Source organism: Bos javanicus, chromosome 14 (assembly GCF_032452875.1).
Source record: "Bos javanicus breed banteng chromosome 14, ARS-OSU_banteng_1.0, whole genome shotgun sequence".
Classification (NCBI taxonomy): domain Eukaryota; kingdom Metazoa; phylum Chordata; class Mammalia; order Artiodactyla; family Bovidae; genus Bos; species Bos javanicus.
The window spans coordinates 48866259-48891516 of record NC_083881.1 but is presented as its reverse complement, the minus strand read 5'-3'; the positions used below and the strand labels follow the sequence as shown (position 1 = coordinate 48891516).

Here is a 25258-nt window from a genome sequence, read left to right as displayed (position 1 = left end):
ATTCTATACAGCCTTTATATAAATTAAAATAAATTATACCAAACTGATTACAATGTTCTTTTCTATCATAAATTCAAATCCACTGAATCAACCAAATGTAGTTGACTACGCTATGTAAACTAGGGCTTCCGAGGAGGCTCAGTGGTAAAGAATCCAACTGCCAATGCAAGAGATGCAGGTTCGATCCCTAGGTCAGGAAGATCCTCTGGAGGAGAAAATGGCAACCCACTCCAGTATTCCTGCCTGGAAAATCCCATGGACAGAGGAGTCTGGTGGGCTACTCTTCAGGATACCAAAGGTCAGACACAACTGAGCATGCACCCTATATAATCTAGTAAGTAAGATATATCAGAAGCTCAAAAAACTTTTAAGACAAAGTTTTTTTAACTGTAAGGACTTATGAACATTCGACCAAGTGAGTATCTCTTGGGTGCCAAGCAGCATGAGAGGTGCTGTACTGATATATTCATTTAAGGAGGGTGTGTGAATGCGGGTTTATGTATGTGTTTTCTTTTTATAAGGCATAAAACAAGGAGACCTTATTGTTGGCTTTTGTAGCATCTCCTGCTGCTAAAGACAGAACAGTAACTGTTAAATGAAGACAAATGTTTGTTTAATAAAGAAGAACAGAGGCAGTGTATCCTAAAAGGCATACTGGAAAGGTGCACAAACAACTCAGGATAGGAGGCATACATTCTTTAATTGTAAAAACCCTGTATGGCTCTCTAATTAAATAACCATGTGAAACACTTGCTACTCCACTGATATAATGTGTTAGGAGTTACAACTTGAAACAGAGTAACAAAATAAGTTTTGAGAGCTATTGCTCAACTCAGGCAAAATAGGTAGTCCTCTATGTAATCTGTAGATAACCATCACCTATTACTCTGCTAGGCACAGGATACACACTGGGAAATACAAGGCACATAGTCTTTGTCCGCCTGGTGTTTAGAGTCTAGTCAGGAATGACAAGCTTCACATTAGACTATAAATAAATATGTGAGGACATAGAGTGATAAACGCTAAGAATGAAATGGATGGGGTGATACTGGGGTGGAAGGGCTCCTTAAGGATGCCAGGAAGGCCTTTCTGAGGGAAGCACATCAAAGAAATGATAGAAAAGAGCTATCCTTGGAGGAGAAGAAGGGAGGGGAAAGGGCAGTACATTCTAGCAAGTCTGAGATACTATAAGAGGCCACTGATGTTTGAGAGGAATAAGTGAGAGAAAGCTAATAATCAACAAGCTTGAGGATCATCTAGAGTTTTGTGGACCATGGCAAGGAGGTAGGTGTCTTCAGAGAAAGGGAAGCAAATGTAAGGCTATAAGCAGAGGGGTAGCTTAGTTAAATGTGTGCTCTAATAGCTTTGGGACTTTAATAGTTTCCGTATTGGATGACTTCATTCCAAGACCTGTCTGATGGCGGAGAATCCAAAACAACATTCTCATTTTAAGGAAGCAAAACTCAAACGTATTAAGACATGTAACAAAACATCCGCCAAAATTTGTTGAGAGCAATTAACTCAGTACATGATTATCTTCTTATCATTAAGAGCCCACATTTGGTTGAATCAATAAGGATAAAATTTTACTTTTTCAGGAGGCTGTTTTCAATCTTTTTTCTCTTATTTTTCTTCATTAAGTAGCAAAAATAAAACAAGAAGATATACAATAAATGATAAATAATTTGATCATGAATTGACCATAAAAATATAATATTAAGATAAATTATTCTCAAGTGAAAAAAGCCAGCTGTTAAGGAGAACATACACATATGAATCTTGCCACCAAAATCAAAGCCAGAAAACTTGAAACAGAATTAAGATCACAAAGGAAAATAGGCAAGACCCAAAATCTCAGACTTAGAACATCTGGGAACCTCATTCAGAGAAACTTCCTACCACTAACTATATCTGCTTATCATCCAATGTAATATAAACTCCTAAACTCAAACTGTATCCCCAAATTGTTAGCTTAGCTTTACAAAGCTTGATCAGACAGATAAAAATGAATTATCAGAATGGTTAAAAGTCTAAATATACCCAGGAAATACCCTACTGAATACCACATGATCTATTCAATCCGGAAAATTAAACATAAACAAAACCCACCATCAGGAAGCACATTCACAAGCTCTGATTGACCTACATCCCAAGACAGTTCTAATGAGCTCACTACCCACTCTGGCAAGTATGCTGATGCTTTCCCTGACATGGTGGAGTCTCTGCTTAAACTCTGTGATGAAATCCATGCCTATAAATTAAGACTATAAACGGCCACTGCTACTTCTACCAAATGACCAAAAAATTCCAAAGGACAAATGTTCCCAAGAATTACAGTGATGTTATTTCAAGAAATAAAGACAATTCATTTTAGGGCAACAAGGAGAAAGAGTCAACAAACAGGAGAGGAAATAAAAGATTCTCCAGTACAACACAACAAAATTATTTTAAAACAGCAGACTCACAGTTCTTACTAGAGGAGCAATTTAGTCCACTTTAGAGGTGCTAGAACCAGAATGCCTAAATTTCGGTCTTGGCTCTGTATTTTACTCTATCTATATGCAACTTTGGATATTTACTGAACCAGCCTCAATTTCCTCACCTGTAAAATGAAAATATAATACCTCTGATATGAGTTAGTCAATATAAATCCTAAAATTAAATAAAGGGCAGCTTATACGTGAATCTGCATTCCGTACTCCATTCAAAGGAGCTGGAACTTTGTGTTTTTTTATTTTTTTTTCATATTTAAACTTGATTTTATTTTATTTTTAAGCTTTACATAATTGTATTAGTTTTGCCAAATATCAAAATGAATCCGCCACAGGAACTTTGGTTTGGTATTGTACCAAATGGTAATTTGGTATCATTCTTTTCTATTCTCCCATGTACCTTAACCACAATAGACATCACTCTTAAAACTATGTTTATTTCCTAGAAGATTCTTTAAGACATTACCAGGTAGAATGTATTTTATGCCTTTTCAGCTTCACTTAGTGGTATTCAATGCCTCAAAGATGAGGCAGTTTAGCAGTTTACTCAATTGTCAAGTCTTACTCTTTTTTCAATAATAGTATGAGTACTATTATCCATAATCTTAAACTTCTGAATAACAAAGATAAAAATGGCATTACCTGTGCTTTATTACAATCTTCAGAGGTAGGAATGCATTGTGAGTGTATTCAGTAAGGTGGTTGAAAACCATACTATATCTAGTAATATATCTCAGTAACTAAGATCATGTGCCATCAATATCTACTTTATACTGCAATCTAGAACCGTCCTTGAACCAACCTATTCCTTCACCAAATAAAGATGAACACACCTAACCTTTATCCAATATTTGACTGACATGTCCTCCTAAATATACAAAGAGTTCTGGGTGTGTCTCGTCTAGGCAATGTATTCATCGCAAAGTATCACACCGAAACAAGATGTCTGGGACTTCTAGGTTTTCTAGTTCCAATTTTCTGCCCCAACAGACAACTCTCTCATTTCTTACAGGTCTCAGCAAGAGCTGTTCTGATATGCCCTCAGAGGATCTCCTATTCTGAATGATCAAGGTAAAACCAAGACAGGGACTGGAGGACTGTCCGAATGCAACTGTATAACAAAGCAGGAAGAAGACAGAAACTGCAGAGATAAGTGCTCAGTGAGAACCGGGTGTTACGTTGAAAAGAAAAACACATATTAACAGGAAGGATATTAAAGCAAGGTGGCAATAACAAGCTTAACGCACACACCTTTCTTTTGAAGACTTCAAAGCACTCACCCATATGTGATCTCACATTCCACTGACGTATAAAGCCTATTTTACAGATAAGTAAAATGGAGAAACAGTGTCTTGTCCATTTCATCTACATTAATTCTAGAATACAAGGCTACTACCTTCCAGTACTCTTGCCTGGAAAATCCCATGGATGGAGGAGCCTGGTAGGCTACAGTTCATGGGGTGGCAAAGAGTTGGACACGACTGAGTGACTTTACTGCCACCTTTCAGACAGATGTTCTATTTTTCTATCTTCAGTTGCCTAAATTTTTAACTTTATATAAAAATTAATGAAATCACTGGCAATACTGACAATGAAAACATGGGGGGTAAAAAATGAAAACATGAGGGGAAGGGAAAGTTCTTCTAATGGACAGAAGTAAGACCAACTATAGCAATGTTTTGCAAAATGGGATGCATGCAGTGCTGCAACTGAAGAAGTTCCTTAGCTATACAGATTCCAGAGCCTCTGTGCTCTACGCTCAGTCATATCTAACTCTTTGTGACCCCACTGACTACAGTCCACCAGGATTCTCTCTCCATGGCAGTTTCCAGGCAAGAATACTGGAGTGGGTTGCCCTTTCCTCCTCCAGGGGATCATACCCATCCAGGGATTGAATCCAGGTCTCCAGCATCTCACAGATGCCTAAGTGAAGATCTCTGGGCATAACCTGAGAATCTGAATTTTTAGCAGTCTTCAGGGGACACCCATGCAGAGCTAGTCACAAACTACATTAGTAGATATATCCTGCTTCTAAATAATGGAATGAACAGACTCAAGCCAGCCTCTGATTCTAATAAAGCACAGATAATGCCTTTACTCTCTCTGTTATTTGGAATCATAAGATTCTGAGTGTGACTACTATTAATGAAAAGAGAGCAAAGCTTGACAGTTAAGCAGTAACTGCTAAAGCACTCCATCTTTCAGGCCATTGAACACCACTAGGTGAAGCAGAAAAGGAAATTGCTGCATAATACTCCAGAGAACTGAAAGAATTCTTTCTCTGTATAATATTCATCAAATAAATGATAGGAAATATAGTAAAAAAACAACATTATTTTCAAAAGTTGCTACATGAACTTTTCAATCACCTATGCTAACATCATTCTTAAGCCCAGTATTCTTTAGTGCTTAAACATTCAGAAAAATCACCTGGGAATCTCATTATAATTCAGGTTTTGATTTCGGGAGCCTGGGGTGGAACCCAATAGTCTCTGTTTCTTACAAAATCCCAGATGATGCTGACGCTTTTGGTTCCCAGACCTTACACCTTACATAGCAGGAGTCATGAAACCATGGTCAGAAATAAGTCAAGATGAGTCTTAGTTAGACTGGAATGAACTCACAGTATACATACTCAGTATCTGATAGAAGAACATTCCCAAATGAATTCTTTATGATGAGCAACATCATTTTCCCTCTTAAAGCACATACTCCCACCTCTGAGAGTCAACCCTAACAGCTTTATAAGCTCAAACTATAAACACGACATTGTCAAGCATAATCCCCAAACAGTAATTCATCTTCTTTATTTCACTGTTTGGGGCTCATCTTTCAGTATTCTTTAGTGCTAGGCCATTTATATATATTATCTGACAACAATCACACAAAGTATCTATTTCCATCCCTACTTCATAAAATAAGAATGTGAAGTACAGACAAGCCAATTCATAAAAGAATACGGAGGGCATGATACAGCGTTTTAGCTCATGTCCACAGTTACTCATATGTACATGGTAGACAGTAGAGGCAATATTACTAACTTATTCAGGAACTAGTTCCTGAAAGATTTGGGCATATTCTCTGACTTGTGTCACTCTCTCAATGATAACTGAAAAGACCTTCAACATACTGCTGTGTCCTCCCAAAAATAAAAAGATTTTTTTAATCCCTAGTATAAAAAACATTATTGAAGAGTAAAAGTTTAGTCATTGACAAACTACATTAGTTTGGACTCCGCTCTAACCTCCTTACATGCATTTCATTTTATCAGCGTTAATATAAAAACCTCTAAAAGATTCAGAGAATTTTCCCTTCATTTCTCAAGATCCACCTTAACTACCTTCTCATCCATAAAACTTCCCAAATGACTCAACCCAAGAGAAAACCTACCATCTTCTGAGCTATAATGAAACTTTGTCATCCTCTGAAGATTTTTTTCACATTGCTTTTTATTAAAATGGCCTTTGATTTAAGTGATGGCATAAAAAGATTTATTTCATCACTTAAAAAGCTCCCATTTAAAAAATAACCATGTGGGTCTTACTTTACAGTTACATTGTAATTGCCTGAAAATCAAGATCAAAGCCCACACATCCTTCCACCCCACCCAGAACATCCAGAGCGTCAATAAATATCTTATTTAATAACCAAACGAATGAACCACCACAGCCCAGGGAACAACTAGACTTAATACATAGAGTCATAACACAGCAGAGAAATATTAAGAAGTACAGAGACATTTTGCAGATGGCGTATTTTGAGTGGCCCACTGAATAAAGTCTTTATTATTTTAAAACTTCTAGAACTTCTATCTCTAGCTACATTAAGCAAAACTAATTTAAAAGACACTGCAAATATATTTGCATTCATTTAAATTCTGTACTCTGCTGCCATCTGGATAGCAAACATTCTCTTCATGCTACCTGAAGAAAAAAGATATCATTCTGTAGATAGCCCTGCCATGGCTGTCAGATAAAACACAGGATGCCCAGTTAAATGTGAATTTCAGAAAATATGCAAATATTTTAGAGTAAGTATGTCCCATGCAATGTTTCTGATATACTTTCATAAAATCTCAATTTGTCCAATGTAAAGACAATGAAGACAATCAACTTTGATAAAAGAGATAATCATCTTTTGCCTCCAGAGAAAACTGGATCAAGCTGCATAAAAAAATCAAATCGTACTTGATTCAAGTGACTTAAATTTGAGAAAAAAAGTTTTTTCCTTATCCTACTTGACAGAGTTTTCATGTGTTATAAAAAGCATTTATTTCAGATCCATTAATATTTCAGTGCCTTTTATTCTAGTAGAAGTGTTTCATTCATTAGTAGAGATTAAAAATTATTTTCATAATTCATAAAGAACTGAGGTTTTCTAAATCCTAGAAAAATCAGCTAAGAAGCTACTCTTTTGCTCTACTCTGATAATATCTGTATGTTTCCATTTTCATAATGAACAGCTCACAGTATTTGTGAAGTCAGCTCTAAGCAGCACTTTGTTTTTCTCCTTTCTCCTTTATTTTTGCCATCACTTAAAAGGTTCTCCTTTACCCAGTAACCTGTATTTCACTTTCAGTAGTTTTAAGCACAGTTTTTCTGCCTCAATGACTAAATGAACATCAAAGTAAATGAATAAAGTATAAATATTAATCCATTAAGACTTCAAGGTATTTTTTGGTAATTAAGTAAACAAATACTGACAAATAAATTGTCACAAAAACGGAGTAAATGAAGTGATTTAATTGAAATATAGTTCAGTAGATGTGACAACTAATAAAATTAGTCATATTTTGTGTCATAAGTCTACAGGTGTGGCACTTGAGACAACCAGCACTGCTGAACATCGGAATGAAAAGCATGTGAAGAGAGTATTTGAGGGACAAAAAGAAAAGGAATTACAGATGTGTAGGTGGATAACCAATCAACTTTTAAATGTTGAAAATTGAATATTCAGCCTTAGTCAAGTGCAAAGGGCAGTACATAATATATAATCTGAAAACTGAAATTCTGACTGAGTAAGATTCCATTCAACCTGCTCATCCTGTATTTCTTAAATGAAATGATCTGATGAGTATTTACTCATTTGGAGTAATTGGACCCTTTTTTTAGAAGAGTGTGGGGTGATTTCACCTTCACATGGTAGGAGAAAACACAACTAATGTCATATCTGAAAAAAATCTCAATTTATGATTCACTTTCAAAAATGAGATGTCCCTATCAAATGTTAGAAATAGGAAGATAAATCTTTCCATGAAATAGACAGTAAACAAGATGTGGGAAATCAATTATATAATATATATAATTTACACAATATGAAATGGAAATCATGATTAACACTTATCTTATTCCAAGACTCAATAATTGTTCTTGTATAAAGTCTGCAGGACTATCAAATTTGAAATTTCTAATAAATTATGTGTCCAAATAAAGGTAATACAGTTGTGGGTTATTTTCTTAATGAACTATATCATCCTGGGTAACTTTTTGTGCCACAATGGGAATTTTCAACTTGAATTATATTTCAAAGTCTTGCAGGCAACTGATTTATTATGTACTGTTCAAAAGAACATGACACATAAAAGACACAAATGTAGATGTTACTATTATGGTACTCACCCTTTTGGAAACTGTACTAATGCACTCTGTACTTAGCTTTTTCAGATGTGTTGATAATTATGTGCTTATCATAAAATCTATTCTTCAGAACTAGCAGGGCACAGAGTTCATGCTCCTTCTCAGTGCTCTTTTAAGAGAGAAATTGTAGAGTAGCTACATTAATTTAATCAGCTACAGTATCTAATGCTATTTCCTTCAACTTGAGGTATATATATTTTATGTGTAAAATATTCACTGTTTAACAAATTTTAACTCTGAACAGACAGATATTTGTCATCACATATACTACCAAAAAATATGTACATTTTCCACATTCTAGTTAAGTGGATAGATAATGACAATATCATTGATTTTCAAGTAGTTCCTTAATGATAAGGGAAGTTAACTATTCATTCACTTGTTTGTTGTATATGTATATGATGAGAACTGATGCCTCAGTTTTATTTTAAAATTTTATTGTATAATGTTAGTCACACATGTGTACACACACATTATATACACATTTATAAAGAGGTTTGGCAAAAAGTGAAAACTGGAACATAATTATAGAATCGTAAAATATGATTCATATATATATATATTCTTCATATATAGAGAGATTCAGACTGACAGAGTCTATGTACACATATATATACAAAAAGAGGAAAAATATTATTTATGGAGGAAAAATAATATTTATGGTGCAGTTCAATGTATTATATAAATGTGATGCACATATACAGTGCAAACATATGTGAATATATGTATATAGTTTTGTTTTGCTGGTTTTTGAACTCTGTAATGGTGTGAAGCTACAAATAGCTGCCTTTGATTTGTTTTTATTCAGTCAAAATTATAAAGACACCCATGTTGTACTCAGTTGTCATTTATTCAAATTCACTGTTGCATAATATTCCATGTATGAAAAATCTGCAATTCATGTAACTAATCTCTTATGAATTATGCGGTCTTTTCTTGCTTGTTTCAGTTTATTTTTGTTTTGGTTGTACTGCTCTTTAAAAAATTACTACTCTGAACATTTTTTCACTTGTTTACTAATGGTCCCAAACAAGAAGTTTCCTTCTGAGGGTTGAAATGATGTGATCTTTGGGAATATGAGCATCTGATATTTCCAGAATCTGATAAATTCACTTTATAAAATCATCAATTCAGTCGCTCAGTCGTGTCTGACTCTTTGTGACCCCATGAACTGCAGCACACCGGGCCTCCCTGTCCATCACCAACTCCTGGAGTCCACCCAAACCCATGTCCATTGTGTCGGTGATGCCATCCAACCATCTCATCCTCCATCGTCCCCTTCTCCTCCTACCCTCAATCTTTCCCAGCATGAGGGCCTTTTCCAATGAGTCAGTTCTTCACATCAGGTGGCCAAAGTATTGGAGCTTCAGCATCAGTCCTTCCAATGAATATTCAGGACTGATTTCCTTTAAGATGGACTGGTTGGATCTCCTTGCAGTCCAAGGGACTCTCAAGAGTCTTCTCCTACACCACAGTTGAAAAGCATCTATTCTTCGGCACTCAGCTTTCTTTATAGTCCAATTCTCACATTCATACATGACTACTGGAAAAATCATAGCTTTGACTAGACAGACCTTTGTTGGCAAAGTAATGTCTCTGCTTTTTAATATGCTGTCTATGTTGGTCATAGCTTTTCTTCCAAGGAGCAAGCGTCTTTTAATTTCATGGCTGCAGCCACCAATCCAGTGATTTTGAGCCTAAGAAAATTAAGTCTCTCACGGTTTCCATTGTTTCCCCATATTCATTCTTCCCCATCTTCCCCATTGTTTCCCCACTTGATTGCCATGAAGTGATGGGACCAGATGCCATGATCTTAGTTTCATGATTGTTGAGTTTCAAGCCAGCTTTTTCACTCTCCTCTTTCATTTTCATCAAGAGGCTCTTCAGTTCCTCTTCGCTTTCTATCATAAGGGTGGTGTCACCTGCATATCTGAGGTTATTGATATTTCTCCCGGCAACCCTGATTCCAGCCTGTGCTTCATAAGTACTGGCAAATATTCTCTACTTTATCCATTTTTTTACCTGTTATATATTTTTTGTCTTAACATCTGTGTTTTCTGGAATAAATAAAATGACCTCATTTTTTTACTTTGGTTAATACCTGCCTTGTGTGATGTCATCTATCCTTATCTTCCTACTATGAAGGTCTAATTTAATTACACTGAATAGAAGGGTATGCTCTATATTATTTTTTTGAAATCTGATTTCTTTTTGGTTTAGTATGTGACAAGTTTTATAAGCATTTTATATCTTCTTGAAAAGCATAGGCATTCTCTAATTGCTGGGTGCAGAAATCACGTATTTTAAGTAAATCAAGTTAAAAAAAAAAAAAAGGGAGTTCCCTGGTAGCCTAGTGGTTAGGATTCTGGGCTTTCACCACCATGGCCCAGGTTCAACCCTGGTCAGGGAACTGAGATCCCAGAAGCCTCAGAGTGTGGCTAAAATAAATAAATACATAAAGTTTCTTAATTTGTTGCTCAAATATTTTACATTTTGAAAAATTTTTTTTCTGTTCACCTTTAATAAGGGAGGTTTCCTAAAATGTGCTACTGTGATTGTGGTTTGTCATATTTTCTCTGTAGTTCTTCATTACTTTTTGCTTTACATATATATTTTATATTCATGTTTTATATATCAGTAATTAATATATCTTTCTGATGAACTGAACCTCTTCTCATTGGTAATGACCTGTCCCACATATACTTTTTAAGAGTCTAAACTGTATGAGATTAATAAAGCTACCTCAAGTTTTATTTGGTTTGTATTTGCTCCTATAACTTGGTATATTTTATTCTTTCAAACTCTCAGCCTTACGCTTTAAGTGTGTAACCTATACAGAACTTTAGTTAAATATTCTTTTTTAATATGTCTGATAATATTTTTAAGTGGAAAGTTTAATCCCACAGGTTCAAGATTTTTGATATATGGACTTTTTTTTACCATCTTTTTAAAAAATTCTATTTGTCCACTTTTCCCCATGTATCCTCTTTTGCCATTAAATAAAGATCGAATTTGATGGGTGTTCTCTATTTTGTTGTCCATTTTCCTCCTCCAGAGCTTTGGAAGTCATGTACTCATCTCCTACTCTTTCCTTGGTTGCTGTTATTTAGTTGTTAAGTCCTGTCCAACTATTTTATGACACGATGAACTACAGCCCACCAGGCTCCTCTGTCCATGGAATTCTCCAGGCAAGAATACTAGGGCAGGTTGCCATTTCCTTCTCCAGAGGATCTTCCCTACCCAAGGATCAAACCCACACAGCCTGCATTGGGAAGCAGATTCTTGACCTCTGAGCCACCAGGAAAGCCCACTCTTTCACTAGTTATCCCTAAAACTATAAAATATGCATAACAAAGTTCTGACTAACTCCAGACAATTCAAGCACCTTAGAACACCCTACTTCTGATCAATCTCCCTGCAAATTAACATAATAGTGTTGCCCAATATCTCAGTCCATCCCTTTATAACTGCATAAATTAGGCATGCTATGGTTGTTAAATATAATTATTCACAGTTCCCTGGTCTTTGCTTACGTGAAAATGTCTTTTCTCTTAGTTTTGGAAGATAGTTTTGACAAGTAGACAACACTAGGTAGACTTTTTTTTCCCCCTTCAAAACTGTGAACAATATTCTTCTCTCTTCTGGCTTCCACTATTGCTGATAAAAATCTGCTATTAACCAAAAACTGTTTTCTGAATAGTTGAGCTGTTGTTTCTCTTTAACTGCTCTAAGGAATCTCTCTGCCTTGGCATTGTAATTTTTACTACAACAGTCTATGACTGAATTTATTTGCATACAGATAGTCCTCCACTTACGATGACTTGACTTACAATCTTTCAACCTTTTAGGATGGTGCAAAAGCCATAAGCATTCAGTACAAACTGTACTTTGCATTTTTAATTTGGATCTTTTCCTGGGGTGATGATACACAGGATATGTGATACAGTGGTGCTGGGCTCAGCGGGGTGCCCCAGCTCCCAGTCATCCATGTGATCATGAGAAGAAACAACCAATAAAGTTACAACCATTCTGTACCCAACCATTCTGTTTTTCACTTTCTATACAATAGTCAATGAATTACATAAAATATTCATCATTTCATTATAAAACAGGCTTTATAGTGGGCTTCCCAGGTGGTTCAGTGGTAAAGAATCCACCTGCCAATGTAGGCAACACAGGTTCAAACCCTGGGTTGGGAAGATCCCCAGGAGAAGGAAATGGCAACCCACTCCAGTATTCTTCCATGGGAAATCCCATGGGCAGAGGAGCCTGGCGGGCTAGAGTCCATGGGGTTCCAAAGAGTCAGACACAATTTAGTGACTCAACAACAACAAAACCCATCAAAAGTCAAGAAAGATCTACATATCTATTTAGTATATGGTATCCTACTTTATATCTGTATTTATGTTTTTCATCAGTATTAAAAACTCTTCTGCCATTATCTCCACAAATACTGATTGCCTATCTTCCATTCGATATTATTTTCTTCTGGGACTCTAATTAGATTCATGTTAGAACATCTTGTATTTTCATATCTTAATAACCACCATTGATATTGTCCATCCCTTTCCCCTCCTGTAAAGTATTCTGGCTAATACCTCCAGATTGAACTTTCGATTAACTCATTTGCTCTCATTCATTTGCCGATCTGTTACTTCTCCTATCCATATGATTTAAACTTCAGTAATTATATTGTTCATTCAAAAATGCTTTTGTTTCTTTTTTTAATATTCCTGGCTATTTATAGTTTCATGTAGCTTGATCAATTTATAAGTGTAACTTTCATTTATTTAAACATTCATTAATTATTATTTTCTCAATGAAAACTGTTGATCGGAAGTTTCTGGGTATATAAAGCTATTATTTGCATTTTCTACAGATTTCACATGTAGCAATTTATAGCCTTGCCGTATAGTGAACTGTTATAATGGGGAGCTCATATGAGTTTATCTTGGGCCATCCAAAACATGGAGGTGGAAACTGGAGTATCTTGCTAGAAACAAATTTTTGTTTACCTCTGACAGGACTCAAGAAGAAGGTAGTAATATGGAATCACGTTAGTCACCTTCATGATGCCAGCTCACAGTGAAACCCTTGAATTCAACACCCTCTTTCTGCCAGTGATTACAGGCTTAGTCTCAATATGACTGCAACGTCAATGTCAGTATTTTCCCTCTGTGCAAACTTGCATTGCCCATTTGCTCTCCCCAGACTGGGTTTAGCTCCCTTTTGGTGAAGGGGAGAAAAGAAAAATTTCAGAAACTTCTCCTAATTCATGGAAGTCTAACATGTCACTAAGAAGTATGTTTTATCTGGTATAGTTGTTTTGTAAGGATATATTCCTCCTATAACACCAAAAGCATTAAATTATAACACTGAAAATTGTGAAGAAGAAAATAAGTCAATTAGAGAATGGGCTATATAATAAAAGAAATGGAGTATGAGAAACAAATTCAAAGAGCGGAACATAACAACTTTGTCATGATGTAAAGTATGGGAGATCATAAGTAAATATAAAACATAAAGAAAGGGGAATTGGTCAAATTTCACTTACTAACTGGATAATGTTGGAAGTTCAACTCAGGTTAAACCTGGTTCTTTGGGAAAAGGCCCATGGGATGAAATCCTCACTGGGGTTTTTCTCTGATAGCTTTAAATCAACTCTCTTGCTTCTCAGCTATAGTTATTTCAGAGTTACATCATTTTACACATTGTATAGCTTCCCATTTACGCTATCTTTTTACTACATCGTAAGTCTTGTATATAAAATACTCAAAAGTCTAGAATATTCCACAGTAATAACAGAATTATGGTAAAAGTTTCCCAACATGAATAATATGAATAAATAAAAATTTAACTAGAAACTGTCATGATGTGGTAAACTTGTCTCCTCTTATAGTATCTTCAAAATTGGCATTTGGGGAAAGTGCTTTGATAGCAGATAACATTTTCAACACTCATGTGACTCCTTCCTTTTATATCCCTGGAGCCTCCAATGTTCAACTTTCAGTAGAGGTTCTTTATACTTCTTTTTGTTTGTTTTTTCTCTCTTTATACTTCTTACTGAGCTGTGACTCCTGAAACTATAAGTCTCCAAGTTTAGAATATTTCTATAAGAACTCTGATTAGAGATAAACTACTCAGCACCCTAAAGGACCTAGGACCACACAAACTACATTAGGTTTTAAAAATAAGTGCAAGAGTATTATAATGTTTTAGAGATAAGGGGTGCTAATTTTGTTTTAATCTAATAAAATGCTGAGAGGTTGATTTACATTCAAAATATAGTATCATTTTGTGAGTCCTCAGAAGGGTTCCAAGACCATTCAATAATCAAAGATTAAACTAAAACTCACTATGGAGATTTTTACTTATTCATAACTACTGTGAAGGCAAAATCTCACTGGGATTTCATCTATTTAAATACTCAGTGAGTTCCCATCACTCCGGTGGGCCCTATGCTAAACTGTGCAGACACAACAGTGAACAAAACACAGACTAGTCTCTGGAGCTCACTTTCATTACTGAATATTAACTAAACTCAGGTTACTCAATATTTTTATTCATATTTTATTTCTTAGGAGATTTTCATCTGTTTAACCAAAACATGGAATCTCTATTTTTCCAGCCAAGTTTTCAAGCAGTGGCCTCACCTTCCTCAAAAAAAGTCACTCATTCAAGGGATCAGGTATCTACATATATCTGTGTGTGTGTTTGTGTGTATATTAGCTAATATCTTCATGATTTTAAAAAGCCTCCTTCTTCAAAAAAAAAAAGAATGAGTTATCTAATTTTTGTATCGCTTAAGAAATGTATATGCACAGTATGTATACTAACAGGGCTGGGAAGAAAGCTAACGTCTGCCTGCTCCAGAAATAAATTAGCATGCAGCTAACATCAAAAGAGCCAAAAACACTCACTGCAAGTGTGAACACATATTTGATTGCAGGACTGTCTTTCCCAGGGCTGACCTTATAAATTAAACAGTGTAAATCTCAAGGAAGTGTTTTCTGAGCATTTAGATTCACTGTGAACATTAGGATGCCCTTCAAATTAACTTCTAACATTATTAGCCTATTGTTGGACATAAACTGCTTCATTACTGGTGACTGAGAAAACATACATACACCAGTACGAACACAGAACTTATAAAAGAATGGGAGGAACTATTCAAAATCTCAGGATGTGAACATATAAATAACTAGATTTTTAAACTAGGATATTGGATCTGCATATGGAAAAGCTCTTGAAAATAGTAAATAAAGCTCTTTACTTTGATGCTTAGAAGCACCATAACAAGAAAATACCCAATACTTGGGAAGTAATATCTGAATGCACTATACTACAAAGATTTTGTGGAACTAATTCCTACTTATAACCCAGTCTCAGTTTAAATGCCCCTTCCTAGCGGAGACATTTCCTCCTTTACCATATTGGGCTATATTGTCACTAAGCCAATGCAGTGGTCTCCACTTCCATCTTTTCTGAAACTCTTCACTCTTACAATGAGCTGCTGAGATCTTCCCTACTAAACCATAAGTTCCATAAGGGCACCATCTATGTTTATCTTCTTTTCCTTTTTACAATCAATGCCTTGGCAATATGCATATTTTTGGAGTAAGTTAGTTAAGGAATGAATACATAAATTAAATAAAGACATGAATTCTAAGTCATCTCTAGAAAGCATGAAAGGTTAATTGGAAAAGTTAATGTCTACAATGAGAACAGGATCAAAGGAGAAGGGAAACATAATATACCCTATATCTATTTAAGAATCCGAAACACTTAGCAGCTTTACTCATGCAGAGTGTAGAGAAACTCAATTCTCACCTTCAGACTACCGTCTGTATGCAAAACAAGGATGTTGTTTAATTTTTTTTAAGCTAGAAGAATGTCTGATTTCATTTGAAAAGCAAAATAAGCAATATGTTCTCAAGTGAATTGTTTCCCAGCTGGAATAGAGAATAGAACGTATTATGGTGGCATCTTTCATTTGGAAGCTGCTCCATGAAAAATCATGGGATATGGGGTCACACTTAGCAAGGGCAAATAAACAAATTGTGGTAAAGCCATCAGCATTATCAGCATCATTGTGAATTTTAAAATATATTCAGTAGCTGGTATAAAACAGATATGAAACATAAGTCTAAACAGTCTGAAATAAGTGACCCAATTAAAATCTAGGGTTATCATGTCCAGCAATATGAAATCTGCAGTTCTATGATTTTATAGAACACAATCTTGTTCTATAACTTCCCCCGGTCACCACAATCACTCCCTACAATTCTTGGGTCAGCCCTCTGGATAATTTCTATCATTTTCTCCTGACTATGTTGTCCCCCCCACCCATGGCTTACCTGTAGTGTCGGGAAATCTCTTCTTCCACCTGGGTAATGAAATCACATTTGGTACATGAGTGTTCTTTGCTTTCCTTGACAGCCGGCTGCCCGTCTGGTCCTTGCAGGTGACTGCCTTCTTGCTTGACATCCGATGCCTGGGACTCGTGCGCGCTCTCATAATGAAAGAGGAGCACATCCACGTCGGGGGTGGAGAACGAGCACTGGTGGCACTGGTGTTTGACTCTCGAGCTCCCGGCCGCCCCAGGAGACAAGTGCAAAAGCAAGAGCGCACAGTGGGAACAATTGCTTTTTCTACAAGCGAATGGATAAGTGATTTCTCCAAGGTGCTTTTCTGGGCTGCAAAGGCCTCTGGGACAGAATGGACAGTGTTTAATGGTACACTTATGAATGTTGTGGAGCTGTTGATAATGACGAAGAAGCGGCCCCACCACAATGACGTCGGGGCCATGGCTCTTGGAATATCGAAAGTCACAGAACTGACAGTTGTAGCTCGTGACCATGTTATCCTCTGCTCCCTTGCTGGAGAAGTCCTTCTTCTTCACCCCACTAGAGCCCTTGTCTGCCTTGGTCATTGGCTCCCCTTCTGCGCTTTTGGCTAGATCATTCTGATTAATGACAGAGCCCCTGGAAAGCTTATCATTCAATTCTGGATTAAGGCCGCCTGACTGCACTCCGCCATGCTGCTTGCCGTAATGTTCTAGCAGCTTCAGTGAGCTCGAGGACTCACAGCTGAAGCTACAAAACTTACACCAGTAGTAACTGGTGGCCTCTGTACCATTCTGTCTCGAGTCAAGGGGCTTGATGGGCACTGAGTAACCAACGGGTGAGTCATCTCCCGCCTTAACTGTGATCTTGTCCTGCCATTTGCCCAGGTCTCCAGCATCACCAGACCGGACTGCTGGGATGGATTTGTTAGAGTTTTTCTCTGAAGGTTTTGCACCCTCAGAGGAGGGGAGAGAAGCTTTTATTTTGTTTGGGTGAGTCTGCAGAAAATGTTGTTCTAGTTCTGTTGATGAGTTGCCCATGTAAGTGAAATTGCAGAATTTACAGCGGAAATACTTGGTGTTTCCTTGGCAATCTGGTGTCTTCCGGCCAATGCCAATGAATGTTCCACCTGAAGTGACCTGGCAGAGAAGACACGCATGTTACTTTAAAGGTATCATTAATTCAGTGTTCTCTGTAGGCGGGTGGAGGCGACACTGCCAGGTACTCTACATCAAAAAATACAATAGTGCTTCTGCTTATTATGAAATCACTTGAATAATTAGAGCCAAAGAAATTCACTCTTCATTACTCAATAGCCACTCTCTGAGAGGCTCATTATGCTACACATTTTTGGCCAAAGTATCAGATGAAGGTAAGTAATAAAAGTACTATAACAAATTCAAAGGATTTAATAATACATACTTTTAAACAAAAGACTAAGAAGATGACTTTCAATTAAAGGTTTGAAGACTGCCTCCTTCAAATCCCGCAGAAGCATCCAAATCACGGGATTTCTTGTCACAAAGCTAAGGGTTGCCGTCAAAACCAGAGGCAATTGCTCAGAGATCACTCAATGCAGGCACCCTCCGAGGAAATCCTCTGTTCAGTTCCTACGGCAATGAGGCTGCAAAGATGAAGTCTATCTTTCGGGTAAAATAAAAGTGGTAAATGACCACACAAAACGGTTCATGGTTAAAGCCCAAGTACGCAGTTAGACTGAAAGTAAAATGAAATCGCTGGGCTTGAAATCTTGGTGAAGGAGGACTAAGGTAAGGAATTTAATAAAATGTTTCCCAATCTAGAACAAATAAAATGAAGAAAAGCTTCATGAGCCTTATTTGATGAAGGCTCTGTCTCATAGCAAAGACTCAGCTGCTCTGATGAGCTGGTCATGGGGATAGTCAAGGACTAAAATAAAATAATTCCGCCATAAAAATCACAACAGCTTGGTTTCCTATCCAAAATTAAAAAATTGTATATGTGCTAGGGCAACCACAGCCTTCAAAGGGCATTTTATATAAAACTCTTCTCTGGGTACACCACATCAGGCAGCTCAACTGAGTGCCAGCACCCAGCAGTCAAAATTCATGGTTTGAAAGAGTTTTGACAGAACTGGTCCAAAGCGGGAGAAATTTCCTTTTTTAACAATCAGGGGAATTTTTAAAAATTTTCCAGCAACCAGATGTAACAGATTAAGCACGTGGCATAATTGTGTTCTTCCTTCTTTCACAGCTGCTCAAAAATGACATGTGTGATCACTGCTCATATCCAATTCACTCCATGAGAAAAAGTCTCAAGCATCTCAAAATCATTTAAAAGACTCTACTTAACATGCAAATAATATTCCTTTAGCGCACTGAGAGACATGGCTGTACACTACTGTACAGGACCAAGACAGAAGTCCATTTGCCACTTAAAGAGGGATGTGACCTGGATAGAAAGACTTAACCTCTCTGGTCAACAGCTTCCTCCCTGGGGGCAACCTTTAAACTTACTTCCAATATTACAGTTTGAGAAAATGTGCATGAACACACCAAGGGCTCAACATTTACTGTACATTAAGATAATAAATTACAAAGGACTCCCACAGTCCTTAATCGAAGATGACAATGTTTCACTTTAGACAATGTCTAAATTTACCATGGCAAACCCCCAGATTGCAGTCTGTTGACAGCACAGCATCATCTAATCAGAAGGGCAAGACTGGGGGCACCCTCCCAGGCAACAATCTGACAATTAATCACTGGTGTAAAAGATGTCGAGGTCAGACCACACAAGATAAGTCTAATCACCACTCTAACTGGCATTTTAGAAATCAAAGCAAATAAAACTTGCAGTGAAATGTAATGCATAACACTGTAAAATTCCTCCATTTTCTAATTCACTAGAAATGAGAAGAACCTTGCTTTCAAAAACAAAATGAAACCTTTCAATGGCATGCCACCTACTCAGGTACTTGGTTCAGGAACTTCAACTTGAATCAAAAGGCACAAATTCAGAATTATTCCCATCTTCTCTAATGTAGGCAAAGAAAGACAGTGTACAAGCTCTAAAGACAGAAATATGCTTCTCTGAGCTACCATGTTTCTCAGAGTTACCGAGTTGCCCTAACAGAAAATGTTTTGAACTATCGCTTGTAGAATAAGGATTCCTGAGAAACCACGACACATCATCACTGTTTCTTTGATTTTGCAATCTTCAAGCCTCATGTTTCATGTCCACACTGCAAGGGCTGAGCGAAGAGCTCATACAGTGTTAAGAAAGCCCCAAAAGTGAAGATTTTGAAATGAATTAAAATGACTATGAAGCATCAAAATATCTCTTTCAGTAGTTGACATCAACTTTAAGAGTCAGAAAATCCATGCTAAGAAAGACTACTATCCGGTCACAGGACATCTCATACCAAAAACTGCCAGTTAAACTTTTTGGTCTGGAATTAATTAAACTACTGTGAAAACTGTATTAAATGTTTTGAGTTGGTAGTGTCTATGTGTCTAAACAGCGTGCAGCTATGCTCTGTCGTTTCAGTCGGGTCAGACTCTTTGTGACCCTATGGACTATAGCCCGCCAGGCTCCTCTGTCCAGGGGATTCTCCAGGCAAAAATACTGAAATGGGTTGCCATGCCCTACTCCAGGGGATCGTCCCAATCCAGGGATCAAACATGTGTCCCCTGCATGGCAGGTGGATTCTATATGCACTGAGCTACTGAGCGAACTCCATTATTTAGGACGCTTTTAATGGTTATATGCTTTATGCTAAAAACTGCCTTCATATTATTCACTGTCCTTCAAACAAGCAATAACAGAAGGATCTCATTTAATGAAAAGAACAATACTGACATATATGGATTATCTATTTGCCTTCCTGGTAAACAGCATTTAATCACATTAGTATTACATATTATTAAAAGTTAATACACTATTGGAATTATATATCCTATACATTATAAAAGTCAACTTTAGTAAACATAATTACTCAGTGTTCTATCTCTTTTCTCTTTCAAAAAGAAGGTTTTAAGGCTACATTTGTGGCCATTTTTATACATTATAACAGATGTGGCAAAATATGACTGACGTATATCATTTAACTGTCATTCGGAAGTAAAATACAATTTCTAATTTTAGGACACCATACTTAAGACTGTCGACCATGTCCATTTAATTTCATGACTCACAAATGTTGACTTAAAACAATTCTTTTCTAGATTAAACCCAAATACACAGCAAGAACAGTTAATGCAAAATCAATGTTTTGCAGCAAAAGTTTATTTAATCTTATTGCCAGGAAACAGCACCTACACTTTCAGAGAATTATTTGCAACTTTCCAAGCGGTTGAACCCAGCCATTGTGATAGAAAAAAACTTATTCACTAGCTATGACTATACTAAAAAGAGATCACAGCAGAATAAAGAGTATAAACTTCAATGTTTCTTATTTTGCTAACAGAACTCTAATAAAAATCCATTAATCCGGCAATGCCTTAGATACAGATATCCATATTTAAAAATTCCTTTTAACCTGCAAATTCTGTTTGGGCCAAAACTGACACCTAATCTCTGTAACAGAGATCAGGTTACAGAAGTAAACAAACTAGACCACACCTCTGTTTTTAAATTACGTATATTGAGGGCTTCCCTGGAGGCTCAGTGGAAAAGAATCTGCTGGCCAACTCAGGAGACACAGGTGTGATCCCTGATCTGGGAAGCTCCCACATACCTTGGTGCAACTAAGCCTGGGCGCCACTGCTGAAGCCTGTATGCCCTAGAGACCCTGCCCAGAAACAGGAGACATCACTGCGATGAGAAGCGTGAGCACAACTAGAGTATTCCTGCTCACTGCAAATAGAGAAAAGCCAGTGCAGCAACAAAGGCTCAGCGTAGCCAAAATGAAATTAATTAATTAATTATTTAAAGTAAAAGCTCTTTTAAAAAAAATACTTATATTTTATGATAAAAATTTATGGAGAAAATATTGTATTCATTTGTGTTTATCTTTACTTGCATTTGTTTGCTCTCAAGGGAAGTCTCAAGTCAAATTCTGTGAAAAGACACATTATTTAACTTTCTGGAATCTCAGTTTCCTCATCTTTAACAGTATAAAGAATACTGTACTCCTTGCCACTTTTTAGGATTATTATGAGGATCAAGTGATAGAATGCACTTGAAAGTTATTTGCAAAGTCTAGATCGGTCTAGAATTCTTTGAGCTGATGGGAATGTTCTGTAATTGTGTATCCTGTTGAACATGGCAGGCTCTAGCCACATGTGGTTATTAAGCACTTGAAACAAAGCTAGTGCAAATGAAGAACTGATTTTTTTTTATGTTTTAATGACTTTTTCATAAATTTAATTAACTGAAATTTAAATAGCCACATGTAGCTGGTGAATACCATGTCAGACAGCACACTCTATAGTACTATTCACAGGAATGAAACTATTATTTAATAAAATGAACTATCTCATGAATTTCTCTGGCCACTTGAAAAGACTAAACAGAGGGGGAAGTAGTAAAGTCAAACTCAAATACTTGTCACTGCTAGTATTCTTAACTGTAAACAGAAAAGCTCAATTCTGTTGTTACTAAGCTAATGCTTTCATTTACATTCCTTTTTGGACCGGACTGAATGAATGGTATCTCATTCATCTTTGGAAGTAAGCAGGAGCACGATACACTTTGGTTGAATGAATGAACTAGTTACTGGAGATATGAAATCTCCCACCTACTTGGGATATGGGGGCTATAGTAATTCACAGCCTTATTGTCATTAACTCAACGTGACAAATGGGCTTCTTCAAACAATGAGACAAATTGCATCTTTCACCCCAAAACAAACAGATTACAGAGTCATTCACTTGTGAATCAGAGTTATACAGAAACACCCAAGATACCTGTTAGGGGATGAAAAGGAACAGATTTTATTATAAGCTGTTTTTTACTGATGGAGGACTATGACACCTTTTTATTCTACTTTAACCTCAGTTCTAAAAACTCTTCCTTCCATGTAGTTTGTTCTACATCTTTCATTTATAATTTATCTGCATATGGCTTTTCACAAAACTTTCACTACAGAAGTTAAAAATATAAAAGGTTGGCTCTTTTTCAAGGTCTTTAACCTCAATTTAGTTTTTTCCTTCTAATAATATGGAACAAAAACTAGTAAGAATCGTATCTAAAAGAATATGTGAAAAGGAAGGATCTTTTAAAGCCTCGAAACTCTTAAAATGACACTTTAGTAAATGTACTTATTTTCAATGGAACAAAAAGAGTTGTTTGAACTAAATACAAACTCTTCCTCAGATGTGGTTCATTTTCAAGTACTGTAATTGATAGCAACAGAAACAATTAGGAGGGTACTAATTTAAAAGGACTTGAGGTTACTGGTTGATCATCAAAAAAGTAAATTCTTGACAATAAAAAGTTAAGTTGTTAAAAAATCACTGTTCAAATACTAAACTCACAAATAATGTGAAGAAATGTGTCAGGGCCCATCGTGGCTGAAAATAACTAAATTCAGGATCAAAGTGCTAATCTGCATTGGGGGTGTTTCTGTATTGCACAGTGCTTCAAAAAAAACACTGCAGAATTTAGAGTGCTTCAATGATGTATCTTTGATGGAAATTAAATATTTAAAATTTCAAAAACAAACATAATTAAATGGCAATCAGCTCAGTCTTGTGTTATCATATATCACATATATATATATGTAGCCAGAATAAATCCCATAAACAACCTTGTCATTTGGATTTTAAAAAGCCAACTGTTTGGGCAGGGGAGGTGGGGGGGGAGTGGATCCATAACTTAAATTGGTAGAAGGGGCAAATATAAGGGTAAAATACTGCCCATTCTTAATTACCTACATTTTTATAATAAACTTTTTGGATTACAGTAATAAACAGTCTATCTCAAACTGGTTTTCTCATTTTACTCAGGATAACATCAATTTAATTTTCTATGGTTATTTGGTATTTGGAGAGATAGAAAACCAGTAAACCTTAAAGTCAGTCTCACTAATTTAGAAGATAATCTCTTAGGAGAAAATATGCAAAAGAAAACTGAAAATGCAGTGTAAGTGGATGATAAGGCTGAGTCCATTATCCATAACACTCCTCTCTTGCATCTGATTTGCCATCACTGCTGGCTCAGAATGGAGATAAATATTAATTGCGTGTTTGTTCTAAAGAGGGTCTTAATGGGAAATGAGAGCTGAATCACTGTGGAACATCCTTCCTTCAGGGAATGGTGACTCGTGGCATGCCTCCTACATGCCAAGCACTGAAAAGACTCAAAGAAATGACAAACTCCCAATAGTCTGCATTTCAGTGCAGAAAATTCCCAGCTAAATAAATGACAACAGTGGAATATGTACTTCTGCTAAGAGATGTACCACGTTCCATGATCACACAGAGGAAAAGCACCTAACTTACCCTGACTGGTCTGCAAAGGTTTCTGAAAGGAGGTGACAACTGAGCTGTGGACAGATGAGTTGGCATTTGGGGTGAGACTCAAAGGTGGTGATCTCAGAGAGCCTTTTCAGGTGCAGGAAACAAAATGAGTAAAACATAAACGAGGATGATACAGTGCAGGCCGCTCCCAGGAAACATGGAGGAATTTGGGGGGTGAGAGAGAATTTGGAAAAGTAATGTCTTGATGGAGAGTCTACATTGAATTATACAAGCATACTTAAAATAATGTTTAATAAAAATTTATGGAAAATTTAATTATGCAAGTATAATTTAAATAATCTAGTTTTTTAGACTCTACAAAACACAGGAAGACTGATAAGTGGAATTTTTAAAGATTAAAGAAAGGAAGGAAGGGAGGGAGGGGAGAGGGAAGGGTATGAGAAGAGATGGAGGAAAGCAAGGACAGTGAAAGAGGAGGGAAAGAGGAAAAAGAACAGAAAGAAACAGGAAAAGGAGAGGAGAGAAGGAGGTAGGAGTTGAGAAGGGAAAAGAACAGAAGGAAACAGAGAGAAAGAAAATAAGCAGAGAAACCATTAAGAATGTGCTAAGAAAACATTAAGGGTGGAGCCGGGGAAGGAATAAAGAAGAGAGACAGGACAAATCGTTCCATTGTTTGGTGAGATACAAATCAGGAAGACACCCAAGACAACTGACATTTCCAGCCTGACTTGAAAATAGGAACCTAGAAAAAAAGGAGAGGAACACAAAGTTGTTTCAGGAAAGCAGCTAACAACTTTACTTCTACACGTGTTGACTTTGAGATGCCAGATGGAATATTGAGGTGGAGCTATTGGAAAAGACTCTGATGCTGGGAGGGATTGGGGGCAGGAGGAGAAGGGAACGACAGAGGATGAGATGGCTGGATGGCATCACCGACTCGATGGACATGAGTTTGAGTGAACTCCGGGAGTTGGTGATGGACAGGGAGGCCTGGCATGCTGCGATTCATGGGGTCGCAGAGTCGGACATGACTGAGCAACTGAACTGAACTGAACTGACCTGACCTGTCCATCAGCTGGAAGAACAGGTCTTAGAATAAGCTACTGTTTATTGTAAGATTCCCAATATGTTACTGAACACATGAAAGAATGCATGTGCTCTTTGAAATCAACAGGTCATCTAAATATTAAAGGAGCAATGCTGGAGAAGTAGAATTCCTAAGTTCCTCACAGTAGCCCCAACTTACTTTGCTTTTAGGATCCAGACACTTCACACAGCTCTGACCACGTGATGGGGAATGACACGAATTAGACATGCTAAGGGCATTCTCTGCCTCCACACCCATTCCTATACTTACTTGTAGGCAAAGAATAAAACCTAAT

General features: G+C 36.7%; 1 protein-coding gene across 9 annotated transcripts in view; it reads right to left on the bottom strand.

Annotated features, from left to right (window-relative positions):
• Positions 1-25258, bottom strand: part of TRPS1 (transcriptional repressor GATA binding 1) — a 279210-nt gene that overhangs the window by 190206 nt on the left and 63746 nt on the right. For all 9 annotated transcript variants that reach the window (XM_061439104.1, XM_061439101.1, XM_061439107.1 and 6 more), the window contains one exon: positions 16486-17612. In XM_061439104.1, coding sequence (XP_061295088.1) covers positions 16486-17612 — 1127 coding nt within the window. The remainder of the gene's footprint in view (positions 1-16485; positions 17613-25258) is intronic.